The sequence below is a fragment of the Etheostoma cragini genome, chromosome 3 (assembly GCF_013103735.1).
Source record: "Etheostoma cragini isolate CJK2018 chromosome 3, CSU_Ecrag_1.0, whole genome shotgun sequence".
In the NCBI taxonomy this organism is placed as follows: Eukaryota; Metazoa; Chordata; class Actinopteri; order Perciformes; family Percidae; genus Etheostoma; species Etheostoma cragini.
This window is the reverse complement of record NC_048409.1, coordinates 7,843,554-7,855,753: the sequence shown is the minus strand read 5'-3', so window position 1 is coordinate 7,855,753 and position 12,200 is coordinate 7,843,554. Positions and strand designations below refer to the sequence as shown.

At 39.4% G+C, this 12,200-nt stretch overlaps 1 protein-coding gene across 2 annotated transcripts in view; it reads left to right on the top strand.

The window, feature by feature from the left end:
• Nucleotides 1-597: 597 nt before the first annotated feature.
• The window catches only part of ngef (neuronal guanine nucleotide exchange factor), a 24,867-nt gene continuing 13,264 nt past the window's right edge, over nt 598-12,200 (top strand). The window contains exons 1-7 of one of the 2 annotated variants that reach the window (XM_034867625.1): nt 942-1,078; nt 5,153-5,258; nt 8,091-8,430; nt 8,914-8,978; nt 10,667-10,917; nt 11,613-11,773; nt 11,899-12,051. In XM_034867625.1, coding sequence (XP_034723516.1) covers nt 8,222-8,430; nt 8,914-8,978; nt 10,667-10,917; nt 11,613-11,773; nt 11,899-12,051 — 839 coding nt within the window. In that variant the 5' untranslated portion in view covers nt 942-1,078; nt 5,153-5,258; nt 8,091-8,221. Of the gene's footprint in view, nt 1,079-5,152; nt 5,259-8,090; nt 8,431-8,913; nt 8,979-10,666; nt 10,918-11,612; nt 11,774-11,898; nt 12,052-12,200 lie in introns of both variants that reach the window. The other variant, XM_034867624.1, reaches the window with a different exon arrangement.

The window sequence follows — 12,200 nt, the reverse complement described above, 5'->3', positions numbered from 1 at the left end:
TCAGACCACACTGGACAACAATGCAGGGAATGCGCTCAGACTCTTTGCACATTATTTTGTTTCATTTCAGAACTCTGTGATCTTGAGAGGCAGCCCAAGCAGGCTTATTGCTGCAAGGAAAAATAATAGAAAATGAACTTTAAACTCTCCTTGTCAGCTGACTACAGATTAAAAAAAAACTACTGTATGGGGCCCAGGCTCAACAGGACCTGAAACTTTACACAATCACTAGAACACATTGTTCCACACAAGAAAATAGCAAGCACCACCTGCAAATATATTTTCATAATATATTTTGGTGATTTGTTCTCTTCTTTTACCTGAATACCTGAATAGAAAGCACAAGAAACTAGACAGGTTTTGTAGAGTGATCTGAGAAACTCTGAAGCAGGGCAAAGTAAACACACTGGTTGTCAGCAGGTGGCTTTTCAGGTTCCACAACAGGGAGGGGTTTAGAACCAAGAGAAGGGCAGGCCAGTAAGGCCAGGTTTAGTGCAGGAATGTCAACACGTAACAGGGTGGTGTAGAAAGGGACTGAGGGAGGGAACATATGAGAGGAGGGACAACTAGCAGGAAGGAGAGAGAGTCATAGATGCAATAATTAAAGCTTAGGCAGACATAGGTGACACACTCGCCTGGTTCCACAGCCTGCATGTGTAGCTAACAACATTGCTGTTCCACTGACAGGAGGGACACAGGGCCCAGAAACCACTTTCTTTGTTCTCAGAGACTGGTTTTTCACCAGAATTTCGTTTCTAGTCATGGATTTTCTGGATTCTGGCTAAATATGACAGATTTCTTTCTGTCCGTTTTCTTGAAGTCAAACTGGATTTACCAAATTTAAAGGACAAGGGATTACTTGCTATGTCTGTGAATGCCCTGTTTAGGGGCAAGTGGGGGCACAAGTCACAGGAAACTCCAGAGAAGCATCCAGCAGCTGTGGTCCAACCCAGCCATGAGGACGAGGATGATGAGGATGACTCCAATGTTGGTTTCAACAGAGATCCTATCCGCAGGAACTCACGCTTTTACCGATCAATGAGAAAGAAGAGGCTGGTCTCATCTGAGCAGTCTGAATGTAAGAAAACACCAGGCCTCTGCTGGGCTTGCAATTTAACATTGTATTTCTACTGTACCTCAAATTGGGTGAGAACAGCTTCTTGTCTTACAAGTTCATTAACATTTAAAGTGACTTTTCTGGTCCTAGAGCAACACTATTTAGCTTACTTAATTGCACTAATTCAACTGAATGCCTAGTCAAAGAGTCATTTACAGGCTTCATTGGAGAAGATCACATTGCTGCAGCATGTTTAGGAATTTAGTTCTGTTTCTGCTATGGTTATGGAGTACTTTGTAATGTATATTTTATTTTTCTACATACAGTATTTTGTTGTATTGGCAGTGGATGCGGTCTTTATTGGAAGTGAAACAAATTAATTTGAATTCTTCAAATGACATCTACATAAATACAACCTGAGAATAGTCTGAGTGATAATTGTGTTTATCTAAGGTCAACCCCTAACTTGCAATTTCAAGCAAAAACAAATAAAAGTTGAAATGTTGAAATGAAACATCAAATTATTCTGTTGATATTAGGGTCTAAAATTATTTGGAAAGTTGTCTGCTTGTATTGATCAGTACTAAACAGTCTGTAGGACAATTCCAGAAACTGAATGACAGTGATAATTAATCTCAACAAATTGTGTTGTTGTAGTTTTAATCCGGAACATAGAGCCACACCAAAGAAAACAATAAAGTGTTGAGCTTAGACTTTGGCCAGCATCTCAAATAGGCCTAAAAAAAAGGATTAGAGAGATTAGTTAATACATAACTAGACCGGTCAGCCAGCATACAAAAGTAAAATTAAGTCTTAAAACTGTGAGGCCTGTTGAAAATGTCACAAAATCCAGATCATCAAGCAGGCTGTTCGCATGAACCCCTTGTATATATAGCTACAAAAAGTAAAGTAATTTGTATGTGTTCCATGTATTTATTGTTGTATGCACCACAGTAACCGCTGCTGTATAAGAGCACGCTAGTCTGCATCGGAAAGAGGTCGGGGTGGATGCCTGGGTCATAAAACACAGCGATTACTACCCTGGGACACCACAAGACTTTTGGCCAGGAAATATGTATTTGTGTCCGGGTAGTGTTTTAATTTAAACCACAATCTTTTCTCTAATCTGACCTAGTCATTTTGGTGCCTAAATGTAACTGTCGTCTCCACAACACTCACTTTTTGTTGGCTAAACTCAACTACCATGCCCAATGAAAGTACCAACAATTAAAGGTGCTCTGTAGTTGGCTCACAGTCACCTTTTCTCAGCTAAATTTAACTGTAAAGACAGCTAAAATAAACTCTCATATATGATATTGTACAAAAACTTATTATGATGACTGATCACATTATAATAAGTTTTTGTACAATATCATACATTGCCAGATCAATCCACAATGTGGCCACCGCAAATTAACAAATTAACTTTCTGTGTTACATTCAACTTTGATCTCTCACTGCATTCATAAGTAAAAAAGATGTTTGTTCAGCGGCTGTATGAAAACCTACTAATCCAGCAATAATCCAGCAGTAATGTGCAAGCAGTAATGTGCAAGTGAAAACTTGCACATTACTGTATGCGCAGGGGTTAAAGAGCATAGGCACCTACAAGTTTTCTGTTGCATAACTAAAACAACTTCTGAATGTACACATGTTCCAACAAAACAAGTTGTGTTACTTTTATCACCTATTTTTAATTTAGAATTTAGTCTTAGACCTAGTTTTGTGCCAAATTTCCTTGTCTGTTTTAGTCATATTTAGTCATTCACATATGTTTTTTTGTTGGTCAAGTTTTAGACTACTAAAGGTCTCGTCATTTTAGTTTAGTTTAAGTCAAAAGAGGACTCATTCAAGACATTTGAGTCTTTTTTTTTTAAATAAATTATTCCTGAGATTATTTCTGATAACCATTTCAGTCAAATAGTCTTTCACACATCTCAGATACTGGTTAAATATAACAAATACCTGATTAAATACAATTATTGAATGATTTTTCTTGAATGTAACTTTGTTTAACACGGTTTTATATCGAGCCTCATGCAAATAAAATCGTACACAGACGCATGTTAGATAAGCGCCAGGGCTCCTGGGCTCTACATCACATTTTAGTGCCAGGAGTTGCATACATTTCCGGCCAATCCTCAAGCTGTTTAAGAGCAGCTTTGCCAAAGCCCAAAAACGTCTTCTACGGAGCCTTAACGTGAGGTACAAGGTAATGGAGCCTTTTATACATTGTTGTGTTTCTTTAGAAATAAACAATGAACAAAATAGTCTTTAGACGCTTCAGATGTAAAGTTATTCACTGTCAAAGTGACGTCAAAATGAATGGTAGTCAATGGGATGCTAACAGCGGGTGATGAATTTGTAGCATTAAAATGGCGCCATGGGAGCTACGCTTAGAGAGGAGAGACTTACCCCCTTGGTTAATACACATTAACGCTGGTTGCCACCCGCCATGAAAGAAAAAAGAAAATAAGAAGCAGCAATCTCAGTGCACTTGACAGTCAGTCAGACAGCACAGATGGTAGAGTAAGGTAGGGACAAAAACTGGTATGTATGTAAACTATCTACTATGTACTATGTAAACAGCTCTTATATTCTTTTCTTTTTTAAGATATTTTTGGGGCATTTTTAGGCCCTTATTTATAGGACAGCTAAAGACATAAGTGTGGGAATGACATGCAGCAAAGGGCCACACGTTGGAATAAAACACACGGCCGCTGCACCCAGGAGTAAACCTCTGTATATCGGTGTATGCTTTACCAGGTGAGCTACTCATGCGTTTACTGCTCTGATATTCAGCTCAAAGAATGTTTCGCTTTTACAAACTCATACTAAAACTTTAACGCAAGGTGGGTTGCCAAAATGTACAAATCAAAATCAAACTATCCCAAGTAACTGTTAATACTCTCAGTGGAAATGGAATACACCAGGCGGTTCTCATGCACCATTCAACATATGACTATGAACAGTAAAGCACTGTAATTTGTATATATTTCTTGTTGTACGCACCACATTAACTGCTGCGGCAAAACTGTTGTTGCTGCATGACACTTTTCCTCTTCTAAACTCAACTGCCATGGCCCCTGAAGGGACTGTCACCTCGCTGTGCTCTGTACCCGGTTCAAAGTCACTTTTTGTCAAACTAATCTAGCAGCAGCATGTATCTAGACTCAGAAAGCGCAGACCTCTGCAAAAGGCATATCCATCTCACAATGTTACTACAATGTAGTGTGAATTTTGCCAGTCAGGAATTCTTTTTTCCAATTATTCCGATACCACATTAATGCAACACAAATGCCCTCTTTCAAAAGTGAAAAATAATTAGCGTTTTTGCCCTGTGGTTCAGGTCAGCTCCAATTTGTTTGTTCTGGGACAGCCTCTAGCTCAACTGGTAGAGCATGCGCCCCATCTCTTTGCCAGCGGGCCGGTTCAAATTCGACCTGAGGCCCTCTTCAGCGGTTTTAAATAGAGGAAAAAAGTCTAAAAATATTGTGGAGCATAAATGCTCCACAATATTTTTAGACTTTTTTCCACATACAATATTAAATGAAGTTATCTAGTCACAAAATACAGTAACACAAACTTTACTTTTTACTTTACTTACCTTTTATTTAAATTAGCTGAATACATATTTTACCGTCATTTGCTCTTTCGCGCTGTGTACTTCATACATAGCAATTAGTTTTAGTTTTTTAGTTTTAGAGTTAGAAAGTAAATGCTAGAAACATATTCTTTGTAAAGATTCAATCATTTACTTATAGAATCAAGCAAGCCTGTCTTTTTGCACAATCCAAATGTTCCTCAAAACTTGCCATTTTCAGTGTGTAGCTTACTAGCTCAAAGTTTCTTGATGTTTCCTGAAGAGTTTGAGATTGAAAACACACAGAGAGCAGAACATGAGGGACAGACTTCATGCAATTATCCTGGAAATGTTTTTCTGTTGATCGAGACTATACCTTGCATAACCAAGGTATTTCTACTAACGTGTGTGTGTGCGTGCATGCATGCATGCAATGACTGCTCGTCCCTTGACACTTAGACACTTTCTCCTTCTGACTGCTTTTCTCTCTATTCCTCTCTCTCTTTTTCCAGATTCACCCAAGACTGGTTTGGACCCCAGTCCGACTAACAGAGCAGGACTCCTCTCCCCAAATACTCCTTTACCCCCCAAATCACCTTTTTTGCCCGGGGCTAGACGGTGAGTCCTCATGCCTTCACTGTCCAACCCTACCACTCAAAGCAAACACGCCCAGAAAACAAACATGTCCATACGGTGCTTGTTTAAACACTGCTAATGCCACTTTTATACTTCATACTTTCAGACTCTTAAAGGCGTATCATGTCTGTGATAAGCACATACAGTCTCTCTGTCATTGACACTGCAAGAGCAATCCCCTTGTAAACAGTTATACCTAGAAGAGTGTGCTATAAGGTATCAATATACTAGAATACCAAAAACCCATTTCTTGGAGAGGACTAATGCCTTTTCATTTCAAGAAAGGTCCAAGTTTTAAGAATATGACTAAAGTGCAAAAAAACATTAATCTTCAAAGTCATTCCATCAATTATTTTTCATAAAACCAGTAAACTAAAGCCAAACCAGAGATATAGGCTTCTTGCCTGTAAGATTGATAAGGAAACATATTAGGACTTAATAGAGAGCCTGCTCTTAAGACTGAGAAATAGAATGTAACACATCCTCTATTAAGAACTACATCTGTGGTGTTAAACATAGAACAACCAGCATCTCAAACAGAGCTGCTCAACGAGAGCAAACTCATATGCATCATACACAACGCTTCTGAAATGATTGGCCTCCCCACCCTCAACCTCGCAGACCTCCACAGCAAAGCCATCACATGCAAAGCTCACATCATAGCATATGACCCCAGGCACCCCCTCAAACCAGTCGTTACACTGCTTCCATTGTCGTAAATAAAGTTTCCTTTAGTCTCATGTTTAGAAGCACTTGGTCTGTACTTTGACGTCACTTTTTGTCAGTTTAATGACATGCAGCATAAGAACAGGACAGTTCTTAGGAAGACTTAGGAAAAGATTGTGGGTGGGGTTATAAAATGTATGTTTCTGTGACATGCGGGACAAGAGTCCTGTGTTGTTTGACCCATCCACCACCCCAACTAACTTACCTACGTGGCCTTTCATACTACTCGCTACCGCTCATAATACTACGTCTTCTTAGCTGCTGCTCTGCCTGTTCCAAACAGACACTGAAGGGGGAATTAGCATTGCTATCCAACTTTGACAGCTATTGACTGAGTGCCAGTATTTTATGAGTTGGGAGTGAGAACTGGTTGTATTGTCAAAACAATAGACTTGACAACAGAATAAATGCTTCAGGTCACGTTCACGATCTCTTTTGCTTTTCACACAGAATGTTAACCTGCATGCAACCAAAGCCCGCTCAAACCTGATTGTTCAATACAACTCAGACTACAAACGGTAACCAGAAAGCTCCCGATGTCAAAATCAATTTAGCATATGCAGATATCTGTTTATACAGATTAGGTTATATATACGGTGTACACGGTTTTGCTTTGGTTTCTGGATTGTATGAAATGTTTCCACAAAACGCTGGGAAACATTGTGCAACGGACATAGACGTATGTTTAATCTTGTTTGGTGGGAGTGTCAGGATCTTTTTAACCACGCCTCACAGCATTCATTCAGCAAATGGAGCTGGCCCAGGAGTATTTACCTAACCTATAAGGAACTTTGGTCAGGTAACCTCTTTCTATGCTTAAAGTTGGTCCTTCTTGATCTGTTTCGGCCATCCACTGACTCCTTGCTGCCTTCTATAGTTGAGGCTGTGAACGGTTTTGGTCTGGTGTTTACAGAGTCATTTTGGGATTTTGAGGACAGCAAAGGATACATTAGTTGTGTCTACAAAAATAAGGTTGGATATCTTGATCATTTTTGTTGAAGCCTTCAGTTAAAGTTTCATTTTATGTATGCTTAGAAAAGGAAATTTAGTGTGCAGCAGGATATCTAAAACATACACAGAAACAAAGCACCACCAGATGCCAACCACATTGTAAAAACAACACATGACACACATCAACAAATCAATGAAGGAACTTCGTTCCCCAAAACCAATGACGGAATCCAAATCGAACAGTCCACAGGTCAGTATGTCATAATGAACAATGACAGGAATAAATTAATACATGAATAGGTACTATGTAAAGATTTAATAAGGTGTCACTCAACTGAATTTAGGTTCCTAATGGTAACTGGAGTAGAAGTATTTCTGGCAAGTCTAGTTCTCAACATAGATAGCCTAAAACGGCAACCTGAGGGGAGCAGATTAAACTCCCCAAAAAGTGGATGATTGTTACAGTTTAAAATTTGGTTAGCTTTACCCCTGACCCGTTTATCATATGTGTGTTGTGGCTGTGGTAGCTTCCCCCAACCACCTTAGACTCTGCGTTTACCAGCTTTGTTAGCTTACGCTTGTTGGTCATTGAAAGACCACTGTACCACACCACAATACAAAAATATTAAATAAAACAATAAATTACTGGTAAAATAAAGTCATCAGAGTCCTCGATCAATCAATAATCATATCTCTTGTCTTGGAAACGTTGATAGACAGATAGAAGTTTTCACACCACGCAATGAAATCATCAACTAAAGGACAATGCCCCTCCTCATCATTGTTCAAAGGGATAAATATAACAGTTTCATCTGCAAATTTCACACAGTGCCTATTTGCAGACTTACTCCTACAGTCATTTGCGCATAAAATAAAAAGGAATGGTGAAAAAAAAAAGAGACTGAAGTTTCTCAGCCAACAAGTAGGGCTGAATGGTACTGAACGAAGAAAAAGGAGCCTAGCATGAGTTTTTGAGGATACCAGATGTTGGTAAAGGGAATTTAACAATGTATGAAGACAAATTAACATGGCCTTACAACATAGCAATTTGAAAAGTTTCAGTTTCTGGGTAAGGTGCAGATGAAAAAATCTACAATAGATTTAATTCTAAAGTGTGTTTTTCGCTCTCAAATGTATCCCTCAGCCTTCAACCACAGCTACATCATTCCAAAACTGGGTTGCCAAGCAATGGGGAGGCCAGCAGCAGACATGCTCTGTACAACAGTGATGCTGTGGATAAGAGAAGAGGAGTGGGAGAAGGTAGGAGTATGGACATATCCGCTGCCTCCAACAGCGAGCATCAAGATTTTGCAACTGACATGATCACTTACCGGACTCACAACATTCATAGCGGAGACATAAAAAAGCTGTCGGAGCAAACAGCTGCAGCTTGCACTGTTCGGGAGGTCAGTGGGAAAACCATGAGCTCACAACGACCCAGTTCTATTGGCGCAGACCAGGATAACGCCAACCTCAGGTCAGATCTTCTTATACTGGAAACAGAGGTGGAAAGGATAGAAATGATTAAGGTTCTTTTTTTATAAAGCTTAAAACTCTGGATTTCTGCTAATAGTAATTAGCAGATATAGCAGATATAAAACCCCCAAAAAGGCAAATAAAAATGAAGCTTGTGAGCAACAAAATGACAAAACACTGTGAGTTATGAGAAAATTGAGAAATTTGAGTGATTGAGGAGTTACTCATTGTGTGGCTAGAGAATGAATGTGAAGAGGCGAAGATGGATATTTTCATATTTGTATCAAAAAATGGCTTGTAAATGACTCTGTTGTGTTTGATATAGAAGACAGAGATGCGCAGATAATTGATTTGTCTGTGTTGGAATGCATCAACAGCACTGCTGCATCATTTTCTTAATAGTAAAATGAAACATAAAGTGAATGTATTCATTCAGCTGGCTGCCTTCTCAAACACATATTTCCTATTTTCTTTTTCTTTTTAGGTCTCTAAGCAATGGAGCTCGCTCCCAGACAATCTGTCACAGCCTCAGCATTGTCAAAAACATTGGTGAGGGTAGCATATTTATTCCACGTACTTTTACCACTTCCAGAGCTGTAGCTACCAAATCATTTCTTATTTGATAATATATTATATGACTAAGATTGAACATTGGTGAGATACAAACGTTCACATATGCAACATGTGTAGCACATGGATTTCATGTAAGGCATCAATACTGTAGCTGAGCTGTATCTGTTACTGCATATCTCTGACATGTTCATTGAGGTTGAGTGCCTTTCTGACAGACTACTCACCATAGTGGTGTTCAGTGTGTACACAGGGTTAACAGGTTTATTAGCAAGAAATACCTGTGAAAAAAAGTGCTAAAAAGTACTATATCTGTAGTTTACAGATACAAATACAGATAGATAGATTCATATCTCCTATTTCTTTTTCTTCAACCTGTGCATTTCTTTGGCTATATATGAGCATTTCACTCTCTCTTATGTAAGTCTCAGTCCAGTTCTGCCGCCCACCAAAGCAATCTGCAGTATATGACTGAGGGAGATTATGCAACACGCCCCTGTTGTTCAAAGTCACCTTCCCTCTTGATACACACAAAGCCAATCTTCCCTGAAAAGATTGGATGTTGTTATCAGCAAGTTTTAATTTAATAAACTTGAGCAAACCTACGATTCACTAATCACATGTTGCCACACACACGCACGCACACACACACACACACACACACACATGCTGGCATTAAATTATTGACCTTATGACGCTCGACACAGCTTGTGTCTTTCCGGTTTTGTCTCTTACCCTCCAGTTACTAATGCTCGCTATAGTAAATACCAACACAGTCTCACTCCCAGCCCAACAAAAACAATCTCTTGGTCAAGTGCCTTTGGCCTTGGTTACTGATGCAAAAAGTCTTCTTTAGCTACTCAGGGGCCTTTTTAACTAATTCCAGCCGCGGCAATATTTGACTCTCTGGGTACCACTTTGGCATCCATTTTAATTGCGCTTCGTCATGCGTCACCTGGGTGAGGACTGATTTGGCTTCATTCTTTAATGTGCAGGGTAAAACCAGTTAGTTATAGTTAGGAAAAAACAGTAGGTGGGGTTACAAAATGTACGTTTAAGTGACACACGGGACAACAGGACATAAACTTTGGTCTCTTGAGTAAAAGTCCTGTGTTGTTTGACCCGTAAGAACGGTGGGTAAATACAAGTAAAAAGTTGTGATCCAAGTCTGTTCAAATTACATTTTGAACTTTTTGACACAACCTGTTATTTATCATTATTTGACTATTAAAGGTCAGTGGTTGATAGAACAGTTTTAAAATAGTGTTTAAATTGTGATTGGCTCCAGCAGCAGCCATGTGGGGAAAGACTCACGCTCACATAACCCAGTGCCCCAAGATACACATGCCAAAAGACTTTGGCAATGAAAGCGATTGGCACATTTTAAATATTAATTTATTAATTATTGTCTCCCTTTGGAGAAATTTAGCCCATATAAACACAAAATTGGGCAAAGATACGTAGCTAGTGCATTCAAACATAGGAATTGAGCACTATAACAGAAAAACTGAGGTGTCCAAGTCCAACGAAGCTGTTTGCTCAACTATTTTTCCACTTAACAATACAACCGCTTAAGCACAGTGGTTATCCAGGCTTAAAAAAATAACAAAAAATTAAAATTCTGTATGTTTACCTCATGCCTGACTCATTGTCTTTTGGCTCTCCAGCATTCCTGTACCAGGAATATCGGGACACTTCGAAGCAGCAGGAGATCGAGCAACGGCGGCAGCGTGAGAACCTTTGTCCAAGGGTCACACCAGAGACTGTATTAGCAGGCTCTGGTGTCACGTCTCCTCCAGTGTTACAGCTGCAGCTGAGGAACAGTTCTCGGTCACTGAGCTTGTGGCAGAACCTGGAAGCTGTGCAGGCCAGTGGCCTACTCAGGCAGTTACCGCAGAAAGAAATCATAATGCAAGAGGTGAGCCAATGTCAGTAGGATACATCATGTAGGGACCATGATAGGCCACACTAAATGTTATTTAGTAGATGTTTAGGTATATTTCACATGGTGAGTGACAACTTTGATCAGCTGATGGTGCTTGATGAAAAGTCAACAAATCATTAAGGCCAAAAACAGTCATTTTCTGGCAACCATGCATGTCTGTATGGCAGTCCATCAAGTACTTGTGTGACTAACACTATAAATCCACAATGTCAAGGTGGCACAAGAGGAAAACTGAAAATCACCAAAGAAAGTAAATGTCATGATCTGGGGTCCATGAATGTTTATCATCCAATAGATAATAATACATTTTAGTCTAGATCATGGCCAACATTTAGAGCTGTAGATATATATATAGCTCAGAGAAGCAAACAAGATTTAGCAGCTGCCTTGCTCCAAAAACAACACTTTGATACATGCTTTATGAATATAAATGCAAACAGATTGTGAAGCCACATGGATTCCATCAACAGAAGTAATTACTCCATTTAAATCTGGTACATTTTTAGTTTCTCAAGTGAAAATCAGTCAAATTAAAACAATAAGCTCTAGCCAACTGCGCCAGCAGGACATCATACTTTATCCCAATTTCGAATTTCATCATGTCAACTGTTCACTGGGTGTAGGAATCCTCGGTTAGTATTAATGTGTCTTTATGATTTTCTGTCTAGGCCACATTTGAGCTCATTACCTCAGAAGCATCATACTACAAAAGTTTGGAAATTTTGGAGACTCACTTCCTACGTGACCCTGTTTTAATCAACACTCTAAGCCAATCCGATGTGCATTTTCTGTTCTCCAACATCGAGGAAGTCATGAAAGCCAGTGAAAGGTAGGACAAGGTCTTGATTAACAAAAAACAGTTAATGATTAGGAGTCTAATCATACATCAAGTTCCAGTCCAGCAGACAGGCTTTGGATCTATATCCCTGGAAAATAGTGTCTTAATATTTTTAGGTTCCTGATGGATCTTGAGCACCGAATTGAGAAGTCTATTTTGATCCCTGATGTGTGTGGCATTGTTTACCACCACGCTGTGGAACACTTCAGTGTCTTCATCAAATACGTCATTAACCAGGTGTACCAGGAGAAGAACTACAGACGCATTTTGTGAGTACCTAATTTATAAATACATCCTTAGATCCTTAAATCATAGCGTCCTTAGAACTGGAGTAAATTGCTGACCGGTGTTCCGGTTTAACGAGAGTCCATGTTAACTGGCGACCGTCAGCCAAAAGCGTCTGTTGTTGTCGTAGTGA